The following is a 16,327-nucleotide window of genomic DNA, read 5'->3' on the forward strand; positions in this document are numbered from 1 at the left end:
CTGGCAGCTGCTGCAGCCAAAGCCCCTGTAGCTGCTGCCTGACTTAGGCCTAAACCTAATGTATTGAGATTATATCCATAGCTGGCTAACGTATTAAGTGCAGAGGTGATGGCCACCAGGTCATTGCCTGTAAAGCCAGATAAAACTGCTGGAAAGGCTGCCACTCCAGCAAGGTTAGCATGTCCTAATAGCCCTGCAGCAGCTGCAGCAGTTGGTAACACTTCAGCAGTGTTTGCATAAGGAGATCCGGTTGGATTGGAATTGGCCACTGGACCTGTGACATTGGCATAACTGATATTGAGACAGCTGCCACTCTGTGGATCCTCTTGTATCTTCTGGATGATAAGTTCAACAGCTTTTCGGTTTTGTTCAGGTTCTCCACTCACAGTGACAACCCTCTCTTGCAAGTTGATCCCATCAGGTTTCTGGGAAAGCTGCACCCAAGCCCCTGACTGCTCCATTATAGCCTTCACTGTAGCACCTCCCTTCCCTATTATCAGACCTGCTGTGCTGTTGGGAACTATAATCTTTACCTGTAATTAAAAAAAATATATATAAATAATACTTCTGCTTTGTGCATAAACACTATAATATTTTGCTACCCTATAAAAGGAAGGAAAAGAATGAAGCAAGTTAGTTACCATGTTTTTAAAAGAAAAGGTTAAAAAAAATATTAAAAAGAAATACAGCTCATCACGCTTTTTAATGCTCTGCATCTGTTTCAAATGTACGATACGAAGAATTAAAGAGAAAATAACAGGAAAATCATATTTATCATTCTCCCACAGAATATACTGCTTTCAGCATAGTACATTTCAGACCAAAAGATTAAGCAAATGCAGGTATTATGCTCATATGGAAAGATTGTCTTACATTGTATCAAAGTGAGTGTTTTCATCTGATTCCTCTCTTTCCAGGCTAACGTAGCAAACCAACTTCTTAGACAAAATGTGTCTGAAATTCTTCACCTTCCCTTAAAACATCTATAGTAATAATAATTCAAAAAACCCACTTGGCTAAAGCAAATATGGTATAGCATGGACAGATAAAATAGTTGGTCTTGAACAGGACATGATCTTGATTGTTCAACCTGTCACCCACATCACTATACCGAAATTAATTATGCGCTACAGTGTGTTATTATTCAGCCTATGAAAATGAAGTGCAGCAGGAGAGAGTCTAAATGCTGAAGATTTTTAAAGAATAAAGTATGGCATTTGTACATCTTAAAGTTTATCAAAATGTCTTCAAATGAAGGGTCTTTGCCTATAAATCCTACCTTTCCTCCTGTTTAAAACAAGTTTCAAACTGACACAACCCTCATTAATGTCAATAAATTTATTCCTTATTGACTTACTGCTATGAGCGAAGAATGACACCCAAGATAAAAATTCAGTATTTATACATATTTTTCGTAGCTTTTGTTTTTGATACACATTTTACAGATGCGTCTCAAGGTTTTAATGTACCATCTGTTTCATGATATTGAATTAATATGATGTTTTATCTTACAAAAATACATTTTTAGTAGCCTACTGATATCCATTCATCCAGGTTTTGTGGTGCATAGATATAGGGGTAACACTTTTCAATTTGTCAATCCTTTCACCAAAATGCTATCTAAAATCTCAGCAACAAGTCAATATAAAATACAATTAAAATTTTATTAGCAACATTCTCATGTTATTGCCTCATTATAAAGTCAAGCTTATTATAAAGTCAAGCTAATTACGAATAGAAATGCATGCCCTATAAATAACATTATAAAGAAGCTTATTATAAAGTCAAGCTAATTACGAATAGAAATGCATGCCCTATAAATAAGCTTTTTCTATTTTTAACCATTTCAGATCTTTCCAGTTGTTATGATAGCATCAAAATCAAATCTGAAAATCCAGCGTAAAGTTAAGGAACATTTATATTTTCCACTTATACAATATGTACATTAACAATTGTAACATACCATATTGTATTTTGCACTGAATTGTTTTACAGCATATATAGAATTTTTAACTTCTTTAGAATTTCAAGTTCACTGACATAAAAACAAAAGAATATAGAATAAATTTATATGGAATATGTGGAATATCTATGTTCTATGGAATAAATAAAAAATTATTAGATGCTGACTTATTCTAAAGGTAACATAAAAGTATGGTATTGAAAAAACATTTAGCCCACCCATATACTAAATAATCCTATAAAAACACAAACATCTCAATATGTGTATATACATATTTGTGTATACACACACACACACATTGAAATGTTCTTTATATATATTTATAGACACACTCATTTTTAAGTCAGGACACCTCGTAGTCATTTTAAAACGCAGTTCAAACTATCTGGTGATTTTGAGGTGCCCTTTTTTAGTTTTCCTATCAGAAAAAGAAAGAAACCATTCTTAGATTTGATTTGGTATTTGGGATCTAGATACAAAATGTATTAACTAATCTCTAAATATAAGGAATGTTCAGATTTTTATTAAATATATATATTTAAGGGTTTTTTGCTTGTTTGTTTGGTTTTGGTTTGTTGTTTTTTAATTAACACTCCAAAAATGCGAAGTTGTATAAAAACAGTCTCACCCAAGAAAACCCAATAAAACTGCAAATCTTTTATTGTATGGCACAGCTTTCATGATTATGGTTTTGTGCCACATACTACAGAAAACATTTACCTGTCTCCACTGATTTAAGACATACTAACAGCTTCTTTGGGAGATTTTGTCAGCTGTGATTTGCCAGATTCTGCTTGGTTTCATAACCAATGTGCACAGTCCTGACCAAGTTAGGCATAAGCGCTTATGTAAGTTTAAGAGAAGAACCTAAGAACATAAGAAGGTATGAAAATACACTGTCTCATAACCATACATGTGATTGCAGAACTAGAAGATTTAATTTTAGGGCAGCATTGTAGCACATGTAAGATCATAGCTACACATGGAACATATGAAAATCCAGGTTACTGTAATAAGGCTAGGATTACTCTAAAGGATTGGTGTAGTAAAATAAAATAATGGTTTAATTCAGCCACAAAATTAAGAAGGAAATGTTCTGTACGCAACAAGAAAGGTTTTCTCAATAAGAAACTACTACTTTTCTCACTTGACATCACAAAAGTTCATTTGGTTCACCACTAACAGCTCTGGTAGTTCGACAAAATTATCTGTCTAGTCAGAGGAAAGATAAAGAATGATCTCCTCCTCCTTACTCATCCACTCCTACCTTGTCCAGAAATGGTTTTGTACTTAGCTTTCAAACAACATACAAATTACGATGCGTTTCGGAACATGAATCTTGGATTTGCTGGATTAGTATGTTATATGTTTGTCTGCTTCTGAGATAAATAAAAATACCCTTTTCTAAATATCTATTTTAGAAACCGCACATTGTGTGTTTTAACTGACAACTGTCTTAAATTGTTTTAGCATAGGAATATAACACTAACGTCCTTTCAAATACAATCCCTGCCAGGGTGAGTATTTCACCTATTAACATATAGGATATCTTTTAAAAATATACATGTATTAAAAAATTAGACAATATGCACAATCTATTTTATACTAAGATGTCACAGAAAACATTATATTCCAATCAAAATTCAGTTTTAACAGAACATAAATACATCTGTATGTGTTTTGCTTAAAACATAAGTAAAATCCTGCTCTTCCTGAAATGAGTGACAACATTTGCATTATTTTGAGACATTCAATTGTAACATTCCTGTATTTGTGACAACTGATTGAAAATGTTATTTAAAAATGGAGATAATTACTTTAAAAAGCAAAACATATTTAGGATTTTTTTTAATTTAGGTCATATTAATCTTGCTACCAATTTGTAATTCTCCATCTGTTTCGTGCATTCACTTGATTTTCCCTGGTTCATATATTGGAATATTAACTCTTTACGGCAAACATTGGTTGTGATGTATACTAATACAGTATCTAGCAAACATTGTTGTGATGTATACTAATACAGTATCTAACATATTAGGCCATATTAGGTGCCAGTACAAACGGATTTTTTTTTTCCTTTTCTGTTGAAGCCTAAAATCCATAAGGTCACTAAGTTACAAGGTATAAAATGATACAACAAAATTCTTGACCTCAACTCCAGTTATACAAACAGAAATTGAAAAAGCAAAGATTATCTATTTGGTTTTGTTAGCTGCACCACCACCATTTTTTTAAGTACTTAACTCCCTGTCTGTCAGGGAAATCGGACAGTGCTTTTACTTCCTTTTTACAGATAAGAAGTTCAGAAAGTGATTTGGATGCAGAAGTGAGAAACCTAACTACTACTCGAAGTAAGTGCTCTGAGCTATCCAATAAAGGTATCTTTGACTATGCAGGAAGATTAGGTTTCCAGGTTTGTGTGTATGCTCCTGGCTATATTGAAATTTGTGCTGTAAAAAGGAGAGTGAGTATCTAAAGCAATTATGAACATAAGCTTAAAATACAAAGGCAATTTAATTTTTTTCAATTGCTATAGGAAGAAAAAAATGGAAGGAACTCAACCTTTATTTCATGCCAAATAGATTTTATAAAAAATAAGGATTGCAATGATGACATTTGCTTACTCACAAAGCAAATTAATTACTTCCACAGGCATCACTCTCATCCTATTTGTGTTAAAATAAGCAAGTTCAAAATCAGGCTCAGCAAGTATAATACTTCTTCCCTGAAAAGGAATCAAACTGTAACAAAAATAAAAGAAACAAAGTAATTTCACTGCATATGTTTTCACTGATCCATTATTATATCTTCAAAAGCCTTGACAAAGGTGCAACAGTCCAAGAAACTGTGGTGCTTAAGAAGGGCTCAAACCGGAGAGCAGTTTGTTGCCCTCGGTTCCCAATGAAGTCAGCAGAGATTTGATGAAACTCTGCACTTCACAGGAGGATGCTCGGTACTTGAGGAATCTCAGCCATTATGTCCAGAGGACACAATTCAAATTGCTTTAATTTAGCATTAATGGCTCATATTCACCCTTGCATGCTGCAAAATCCTAGACTCTCAAACTCTATCAGCTAATTCCCTAATCCTTTTCCATTTATTGACAACCCACTTGCATAACCCCATGCTGCACTCACCTATCTCATCAGCATTGCCTACAAGTCCTCTGATTTACCAAACTGAAAGTCCTGGCTCAGTTCTGGGAGCTAAATAGCATCTACTGTGGAATGCCAGATGTTCGGTGATTATGCTCTGCCGCTTCTCATCCCCTCCTTTATGCTGCAAGGAGATAATCTGCACTGAGCAGCTATCAATGTATATCAAGACACGCAAAATATCTGCATGGGAAGCAGAACCATGACCAAACCTGCACTGCTACCCACACTAACACCTCATGTCCTGTCTACCCAATCCTCATTCCCACTCCTCTCGTGTAAACGCCTCCAGCTATCTGTAGCAAGGTTCCCAACCCTTTCACTTTTCTATTACCTTATTTCTTTGCCCTCCTTCTCTCTGATGACACGTGCTCTGGTTATATTCTTACTTCTCACAGTCTTTGGAGGTGGGGGGTATAGCAATCACAAACTAGCACCTTACGTGCGACCCAGCTAACACATAGTATTTACCTGGCAAAAGTAGTGGGAGGATGAAATACATGCTGACTAGCTAGATAGCAAGAATTAGCACTTGATGTGGCTGTTATGCCAATTAGATTAACCGTAGGTAAGGGGGCCAAAAGCCATGGCTTTAAGTTTGAAGCTTCACATGGTGGCATGAAACATGCCTGCACTAAATTACACCAGAAAAGAAAAAGTCTCACAGATTATACAAAACAGTATCAAAATTTGGAAAAAGCAAAACCAACAATTTGACAGTAGAAGCATTTAATTTCATCATCTCCTGCTTATTCCACCTCACAGAATTGTTTCTGAAGAGATTGCACAAAGATTAATGAATGAAGGAGCTTTTTTATCTGTTATTCAGCTTTCCTCTTTCCTCTTTTATTTTCACAAGTTTAATTACAACTTATGCCATGAATCTTCTGTAATAGTTATTCTTTTTTCATTCTATTAAATCTTTCAACTATTTGTGTAATATTATTTTATCTTCTCCTAACAGAGAAACATCTTTACAAATAAAGGTTCCATCTAATCTGACAAATTCATTTTAATCTGGCACAATTCTACATTTTAGTCTCTCTAAGGCAAATCATTGTTATTCCCTTAAAACTGCATTTAAATTACTATATTCCATTTTACATTTTTTTCTCTCTTCATTGCTCATCAATTACTTCAAACTCTTTAAAACTCCATCTGGGCTCTGGATTCTATACCTATGAAAATTTCATGGGTATATTTTAGCTGCTCATTTGACTATAGGCTTGAAGTTGATGATAGGGTACTCTGAAAGCACAAGTTCCTGTAGAGAGCAGTCACTGAAGAGTAAGAGCCATCTATCATTTCTCTGTGAGGCAGGCCAAACACACTGCTACATGCAAGTAGTCCCATGCCATTCACCCTTAAACCGAAGCGGCAGTGTGATGAAAATCTGGGAGAAAAATCAGGGTCAACAAAAGACATGATAAAAGTATAATGGAATCAAGCAGAAAGACAGCTAAGTACATTACAGGCAAGACAATGCCTGCATGCACTTAGAATTTACAGCCACACTCCGTTGTATCAGGCAACTCTTGGAAAGTCCTTGGCTACATACCCAACGCCAACCACAAGTTCGAGGCAGAACAAGCTACCAAAAGGTCATGAGTCATCCTATGTGTACAGCAGGCAGAAATACTAGGCTGGTCTGGACAGGTGTTTGTTCACATCGGACTCAGGCTCAGCCTCTGACAGTAGGCTTACACAGAAATCTCTACTGATTGCACATATATGCATAAGTTAGTGGAATGTGTCTCAGTAATTTCAATAGCTCTGGATTGGGTTCCGTATGTACATATGGTGAAATATGAACTTACTTTTTTAGAGGTGTCGTGCACCGAACAAATTCCTGGTTGCTCAGTCCAAGAGTATACATTTTCTTTTTAGAGAAAATACTTAGAAGGAATACAGACATCTTTCTAATCGTCTGTTTGGTATTTATTTACAAAAATAAGCAAATATCCATAAAAAGAGAAGCAGTTCTTTGTAAATTGAGCTAGATCATAATGTAAATAATGTAAATAAACCTAGATCATAAATTAGTCTTCATCTTCACTGATTATATTTAAATTCTGTAAATGCCATTCCAATTTAAATCCTCTCTTTCTATAAAAGGGTATCTAGAACTGAAATATTCTGTGAACAAGTGCAATTGGATTACAGGAAGAGATTAGCTGCTACTTTGTTCCTCAACAAAATGCACATCTTTTCTAGTCATGTCTGAGTTCCTGAGATTTTCTTCTCATCACAAGCAGCACACATACTTGTAGTAATTCCTTCATATATTTTACCTGCAATTATTGCAAGATGAATGTCATTTTGTTATTTCTCTGTGTTGCTTCTTTGTGGTATTTCTGCCCTCGTAACTACTGTTTCTTTCAAGTCAATTCAAAGTTAAATTAACCCACTGAAAAAATAATATTACAAGTAAGAGGTCTTTCTCAACTTAAAATCATACTAGATTATTACAAATATAATAAATTAAAATGACAGTGCAAACAGATATTCCAAAACATTTATTTCTATCTGCCAGTACATTGAAGCAGGAATTTGGGCCAATTCACACTCTACTGTTTATCACAAGTGTTTATTTTGTTCCAGTTCTCAGACCTCCTCTCAGCTGAAGCTGCATTTCTCAAGGGCATTATTTCTTTTTAGTCTTAAAAACTATCATGCAATAGAAACCTAACTTCAGCTTAAATGCTCGGGAATAATTTACCTCTGAAATCATGAGGCTTAGAACCTTGGAACCAAGCTGGAGAAAGGTTTACTAAAGGAAAGAATATGAAAGTTTTTTTTGCACAAATTGCAATTTTGGCTTAAATCTAGACCATTTTTCAATTAGTATTTTATATTAAACCTTGACTCTTTGGGAGACTGAAAAAAGTACCTCCCACTTCTTTTAATTACTACCTAATTACGCTTCTGCTTACTTTAAAGTATGAACATTAAGATTTTTCTTTCATGCTTTTAACTAAAGATGTAATTTGGAATGCAAACTTCTCACAGCAAGGAATTAGCAAATCATGTTCAAAGAAAGAAATAAATTCCTCTGGTCTCTGCTTTAGTTGCCATTCTGTCACCAGTGCATGTGTAGGCTCTAACTCATAAATAGAAAGGCTTCTTCCCTCAAAAGCATGTGCACACATTTAGTAAAAACTGCAAGTTGTGTATGGAGAGAGAATAATTATTAAAACAATGTTGGTTATACAGGTGCTTGATTTTATGAGATAATCTAGTTCTGAACAAAGCATTATTAAAAATTTACACACGCATATGCACACACAAAAGTCTATGAGTAGTTTCATAAGTATCCCTCATGAAAACATGATTCAAAAGTGTGGGCATGGAAGAAACCAAATCCTCCATGAATTCTCTATGATACATGGTTTTAATAACTTAGAGAAGAAACTTAACTTTTCTAATTTTTTTCTGTGTAGCATAAAAACAACATTCCATATTTTATGCATTAATGTTTCATGAGTTTCAAATTACATTTGCAGAGAAGTGTAATGTATTTTGAGTAGCTTCATTTATACTTTTCACTTTTTTATAATTAAAAAAAGAAAAAACGAGCTGGTTACCTACTGAATTATACAAGAGCAAAAATTCATAGATTTTTACACAATTACAGAGTATGTAGTATACATAGAAAATTAGACATCTATATTGACTGCGCCGTTTTTCAGATGAAACATCTTTTAAGAAGACAGAAAGCGGGAATACTAACTGCTCTGGCCAGTAAAGTCTGAATGACACTTCCAGTGACAGTAGAATGTTAACCCTATTCTCTAGCTAAATTCACAGAAGTTCCCCCTCCCCCTATCTAAAAATCTCCCTTTTTTTCTTTTCCTCATCTAATTTGTTGCATGGTGTTCTATGAATACCTGCCAACACTCCACAGAGTCAAGGACTGGTGCCACAAAAGCATGAATATTTACAGTACTATTGAGTATAGCAATTTGGGATGCTTCTGACTAAAAGACACCATATAATTATAATGTAATTTCATTATTGGAATTGCTTAAAAGACACTTCTCAATACAAAATAATCTACAAAAAAGTAGATAATGTACATTATTTTAAAAACAAATACGCCTCACTGATGGTATCAAGAAAACTCCCACTGTTTTGTATTAGACAGGATCTAACTTATAAGCTCATAAAACCCACTCCAGATTCCAAAGTGAATTGATCTTCCTGACAGAAATTGGGGCAAAGGTGGTATATCCCTTTTTTTATGCTTTCCCAGTCACAAAAACTATAGATGTTACTTTGGCTCCTCGGGGCTATTAACTCATCGTCCAAAAAAGCATTGAACTGGTTGCCATTAAAAGAAGTCACTTTCCTTCTTGCTCAAAGCTCCTTGAGATCTTTTTATCGGAGGTCAAAAGAGAAGGAGTTTGATGATCAGGAATAGGAGCTTTATGGTTGCTCAACATATCAACATATCAACAGGTTTGTGATTTCCAAAGGAAGAGGGTAAAGTGCTCAGGAGATATTACAGTTGTTAGTCCCTTTCTTAAAATACACTGTCGATTTCCATATTTTAGTATTTCTATGCTCACAAATATCCACCAATTTTGCTATCACAGCTATCATATTCTGATTGTTTGAAAATTGAAGTTTTAGTTCAGAAGCTGTGGGACTGAAAAAATGGTAGAGATTGAAAGAAGGACATAAAAGAAAGTGCAACTAGCTTTTACCTAGAATCTGCAACATCTTGTTATTCTGAACTGAGAAACAAGGCAGACTCCAAGAATATAAAAGACAGTACAGAAACAATACAGTAAAGATCAGAAGGTATGTAAATTAACATAAAAATATCAAATTTCTATTTCCAAAGAACTATGGCAATATAAATCACCCTTCAACATTTACTAATAGTTGTCACATAGAAATACAGCAATTTTTGAGTCATTACCTTCGTTAGATATGGTGACAAATTCTGCTAAACACACTTTGGTTTTGACTGATGGCCGATAGTAAACATTTAGATTTTAATCACTTCAGTTCATCACAGCTACTAAAAGATTTTAGAACCATGCACCAGTTGTTTCTTCTGATCCTTGCTTGGACTTTGTACATATAGGAGAAAAATATTATTGCTAAGATTTAGTGGTAAGTATATATATAAGTATATAGCCATTCATCAGTTGTTTTTCTAGTAACAATTAAAAAATCCTACACTTTCATGATTTTTTGAAGAGTTCCATCAATTCAACTTTTAACTGATCACAACAATCATTTCTTTGAGAGAGAGGACACTTGTAGGAATTTACTAAGTAAGACCATTTTGATAGTAACTGCTTAGAAGTTGTGAAATGGAATCCTGTATACTAGGAAGACAGTCTCTGTGATAAAAAATACAGCCCAAGATGGGATGGATGGAGAAGAAGGAGGAGGATAATTAGTCGGAAATAGATTAGAGAGACAACTGAATATACTGCAGCTGCGATACACCACACCACCACTGCTGGAAAAGCACGTGGCAAAGGTAAAGGTTCAGCCAGTCAATGCTGTTAAAATACCAAACAAGAGTTTGGTATCACTAGTCCACCTCAATCTCATCAGTATTTTACTGGACACCACATTAGATTTACTTGTTGTTTAGAAAAAGGAGGGTTTTACACTATTTTTGTGCCTAAAACTTCTATTATTTATCAAGTGTTTCAATTTCTGCCCTGCACAATAAAAACCCTATATAATTACACTGGTACATCCCTCAGCATTTATCCAAGTTCACTTTTCCTTTACTGTGCTCAGATAATATCAATATTTTTTTAACCGTTACATACAGAGGATATTAGTATCTCTATATTAGTATCTATAATATAGTTGGTATAAATTTACACAGACAGCTCATGAAACAATCCACACTTCTATTGACGAGCACTGGTTGGTGGAAGGACTTGATCTCTCAGTACATGAAGTGGCTCACTGGCATGGAAAACTATTACTGGTATAGTGTTTGACATCTAGAACTGGATTTTCAATTAAGCAGGACATTTGTTTCAAAAGAACTGAACTTATGGACACAAGGAGACAGCTAGTAATGGAAAAAATGTATGTTCCTTTCCAGGACTTCTCAGGACTCTAGAAATATTATTTTCTATGAAACAGGAAATTAACAATAATTTTTAAAAATGCATACTTAAAGTTAGACTCCTAGATGCTTATTTAGGCATCTTAATCCAAAAAGCATACTTGCATGTTCGGCAAATCCAATTGCCAAACCATTTATTTAGAGGATTTAAAAAATCCTAAATTCAAGCATGCATTTAAGAAACTCCTAGTGATTATATTCTTTGCCAATTTTGAATTACGGCTGCACACCCATGTCCTTTTTCTTGAATGTCTCCTTAATAATCTTGTAACGAAGAATTTGTGAATCACTGATCAGGGATAGAATTACTCTGTGTAAAAACTTATTCCTTCTCATCAAAGTCCATTATGTAAACTATTCTAACATAAAAAAGAAGAGTGGAAGGTACCTTGTTAGGTCTAGGCACTAAACTGTAATGACGAAATGCTTTCTAAGAGCAATAAAAATACAAATTTTCTCATGAGTTCTTTACTTGATTTAGTAAACAACAGATTTGCTTCAGATATAAACACATAATAAGATGGTAGAGCCAAACAGTTTTTAAAAGGAGGAAGATTTTAAACACTCACAACATCTAGCTAGGCACACAGTTTAAAAAAAAAAAAAAAGTCCTTTTTAGCATTCTCACTGACATAAGATTTGATGCAAGAGCTTAGAGAAATGTAAATGCATGAAGTAAATCCCAAACCAACTGAATATATCACTACTATATATACTTTTAGAGAGAGAGAGAGAGACTTCTGTACTATACATATATACTTCTATATGTGACTCCATAATACTTGATTACTTTTAAGGAGAAACAGTCCTATTCATTTAGTATCTAGCCAACAGTTCCAGCTCAGAGAGTACAGAAGCTACTTATTCAGCAGCGCCTCTTTAAATTACTTGTTCGCAATTCAGCTGATTCTAAAACCAGTAAGGAAAAACAAAAGCAAATGAGTTCATATGGAAGACATGCACATATTCCTACTCTACACAGACACAATGAATGGAGCCATCCCTTCCCCCCAAGCTCATCATGTCTTAGAATCTCACAGCTGCAATCATGTCAGACATGAGTATGCTTATGCACAACAACAAATGAAAGCTCTCCACATTGCAAGATCATGGAATAAAAAAACCACTCTAACACAGAATTATTTCAATAGATTCTCCAACCTTTCTTTGAAACCAAATTTCTGCTCTTAACAATATAATTTAAACAATATATCTTTTAACTGAGAGATATCTTTTATATTCAGTCTATATTTAGTTACACATATAGAGATAAGAAAAGACAAAACAGGGCATTTTTAATGGTGTAACTTGACCTAACCTGGCACCAGTTTTGCACATGCTTTTTACTCACACATCACAAAATTGTAAGATAAAATGAAAGCTAAAACTTACAATATCATCAATCAATACGCATAAAGTAAACATGGTGGAATGATAAATTACTTGCTACATTTATAACTGTAATGAACATGACAAAGAGCAACCAATAAAGGTGATAGAAGATGAATGTACTGTGTCTATATGAACACCTTCGAGTTTTCATGGCTATAAAATGAAATAATAATAAACCCTAACATCCCCTTCTACATTATTTGTAATTAAAATCCTGGGGTAATTATTTTGTTCTCCATTCTCAGCAAAAGAAGAAAGGGGAGACACACATGAATTAAAATCCTTTTGGTAACCCCATTAATGTCTCAGCTCAGTGAAAATAAGAGGATATTTATTAATGTTCTGACCTACAGATTGTTCTGTATAGCTTCACGGTGTTTTTCACTATAAGAATGGTGAAAAACAGCAAGAAATTTGGCTTACGCAAAAAGCATCTGGTCTATTTAGATGAACTATCTAGATTAATGGTATCAAGGGCTATGGCTACTTTGCACCCCTGGCTTTGCAAAAGATGACCAGCAGCAGAGGCTTGATCCTTTCTGTATTCACTGTTGCTTAACTATTAAAAAAGGATTTTGTATAGCAAGAACTACTCAGTGAAATTCTCAGGGAGGCTCTCTCATAGATGTCATTTGAGAATTGTTTTCAAATGAGAAAGGAAGTAAAGGACAGTTAAAGTAAAACATTTAAATAACCATATCTCTCTAGGTCATGAAAAATAGTAATTACCAGAAACTTTTATTAGAAAAAGGACGTAGTTTCACTAATGGGTGGATGTCTTTAAACTTAATAAGCACTACTACAGGACTCCATAGCCCTCTAATGCTAATAGAGTCTTCTGAAAAGCCAATTCAAAACCTTCCTCTCAGAGCCTGACATTACGTCTCTGACAAGGATCAGAAAACAGAACAAGGTAATAGCAAGCTGCTAGTCTCGGGAAATATATCAATAACTACAACTAAGTTAAGTGGCTGGCTTAGAACTTAACATTCACCGAAGTAAATTTATATGCATATGATTAATTTATATGTATATCTACTTTCTGGTTTACCCTTTTGTAAACTTGTAGTTATACATTTTTAACCAAGATAGCCACAAGGGAATAGTAACTACTGGTAGAAGAGAAAGAGAACACTGGAGTAAGTGGAGGCAATGACAGAAATTAGCAATTATTTGAGTAAACAGAAACAAAAAGATTGATAGGTGCTAACACAGGCCAGTTATGAAAGTCAACCTAGCTTATCAAAAAAAGCTATAATTACAAGAGACAACTGAAGGTACAATTGCTTCCTCCTTGTTAAACATGAAGATCTTGGATTTAGATCATACCAAATTTAGCTCAGTGGGGAAAACTGTATATATTTATTATTAAACCACATAGTTGCAAACCATATTGTCTCCATACATCTGTACTCAGGGTTGTATTTCTCATACAATGGGAATCTGTGGAGTCAAATTTCATTAAGGAAAACTATAAATAAGCAACAACAACAAAAAATTAGCAACTTTTAAGATTTAATTAAGCATTACAAAAGCTAGGCACAGGCAATACTTGAAAATAAATAAATTGCACATAATAATTTTGGCTAGATAATCAGCTGATATAAATGTTCATATGGAAAAAAATGACTCATGCAAACTAAGGCTGTGGGGCACAAATGTTATATATGGCTATATTTACACATATACATCACATGTTTTTATACCTCTGTTACATATGTGTAATACTGTATGTGCATTAACTTGGAAAAATACCTTTCCAAGAATAAATTTGGAGTCAGCATCCTCATAAGTTGGATTTAAATCTTTTTAAAGATACACTGTAAAAGAATTTGCATCTAACTCTTGCCCTGATCTCAACTCCTATGCACGCTATATACATATTCTTCAGCTTCCACGGATTACAATTTATTTTTGTTTTGAGAGAAAAGATACTGACAAATACAAAAATAAAAATAAAAAAATGAAAGACCTGTCTCAAAATGAGGTACAGGTGAGGAAATCAATAGATTTACTAACCAGTTTTGATTTCATAATCAAATTTGTCCCTTTTATTTAACAGCTGTTCACTGTGAACCCTGTAAAGACTCTTTTTAGACAGAGCTCAATAAATGCATTATAAATTATTATAATCTCAGAAAGTTTACATAAAACGGCACACAATCTGAATTATAGTTTTTATTAATATTACTATGCAATATTATTGCTAACAATGAGTTTTATTTTACTATTTCAACAGTAAAAATAAGTTATATTTCAAATATTCTTTTATTAATTTTGAAATGACAAAATGCTTTTGGTGATGTTAAAAAGCACTAATTTTGCTGAGCCCTCTGACATTCAAATTGACAAGTTTATACTCTTTTCCTTCACTTTTATTGATTTATTTTTCTTACCATCAAAACAAAATTCAGATAGGTCAAAAAGAAAGGCTTTCTGTATTAGTAGTGTAAATAGTAGGACAATTAGTAGTATAATAAAAATTTTGTATTTCACAAGCCACGTATTCCGTTAACTTCTTGTCATTACCATATTATATTTAAGTAATTCCATTTTGGTTTGAATAACAAGTACTGAATATTACATAGGCTATGGAAAATCATTACATTTATGAAGTATCTGCTGTTATGATAGCATTTGTAGTTAAGGCATTTTACAGCTTGTATTTTGTAACTAGACTCCTTAATAAAAATAAACCTAGCAGGAAGGTATCTTTATAATCAAAAATATTTTCATAATAAAACGTACATGAATTATTTGCATTAGTAATTTCTAAACTGAATTCTTCAGATTTCAAAACATAACTTTCATCCCATCAAAGTTGTAATCTCCTCCTTTTATTATCCTCATTCACATGTGTTCCTATTAATGTAAGGTAGGCATAATTTAAGATTTACTTAGAAATTGCATGCAGTAAAGACAACCCTCAGTGTATACACACACATTGTGTACAGCCAGTCAGTCTTTACTGTAAATGTTAATGTAAAGTGTAGCATTAATTATCTAATTACTTTTGACATAATTAAAGCAGGAATTGATATAAAACAGCCTCTTAAATGCTCAAATACAGGTGAAATAACCTGTGAAATGTCTTTAACCAACAGATATCTGTTATTTCCTTCTGTTTCTAAAACTGAATGTGATAATACTGGTTCTAGACAATATTTACACAGTTATTTTACTAAATATTTTAAACATATGATCAATAAATATTCTGCAAAGATCTGCTTATCTTTTGACTTGATTTCTTTTTTTCTGCATCACTTAATTATACATGAGCACTGGTGTGCAGAAGATCTGGAGGAATTGTATTTTGCTTCAGTACTCTCTAAAGAAGGTCATTAATCACAGTTTAACCTATTTCATAAACCAGTTTTATTCCATAAAGCAGTAACACTTTGAAAGAGCTTACATGGAGACTGCATTTCAGTATCTCATGGGTAGGGGGCAGCTGTTAATTTATTATCACAATTATTACAATTCCTATTAAGAGAATAAAGTAGATTTATCAACATGCATTTATGTTTTGGTTAAGTGAACAATAAAAATAATCATAAAAAACCGAGAAGCATGGAGATCATGTATTAGGTTACTAGAAAAATGAAAGAAGAGTTTACACTGCAGTAGAACTGCCAAACTGCAGGCTTTCAGAAAATTTAAAGAAATAGAAATTTAAACATACTCTTCTAACCCTCTCCAAATCACAGGTTA

The 16,327-nt window shown here is 33.6% G+C and overlaps 1 protein-coding gene across 1 annotated transcript in view; it reads right to left on the reverse strand.

Moving 5' to 3' along the window:
* Positions 1–16,327, reverse strand: part of NOVA1 (NOVA alternative splicing regulator 1) — a 156,549-nt gene that overhangs the window by 2,544 nt on the left and 137,678 nt on the right. The window contains exon 5 of the mRNA XM_009290392.1: positions 1–533. This exon is cut by the window's left edge and continues 2,544 nt beyond it. Within this exon, the coding sequence (XP_009288667.1) occupies positions 1–533 (533 nt within the window). The remainder of the gene's footprint in view (positions 534–16,327) is intronic.

Source organism: Aptenodytes forsteri, unplaced genomic scaffold (assembly GCF_000699145.1).
Source record: "Aptenodytes forsteri isolate BGI_AS27 unplaced genomic scaffold, ASM69914v1 Scaffold108, whole genome shotgun sequence".
In the NCBI taxonomy this organism is placed as follows: Eukaryota; Metazoa; Chordata; class Aves; order Sphenisciformes; family Spheniscidae; genus Aptenodytes; species Aptenodytes forsteri.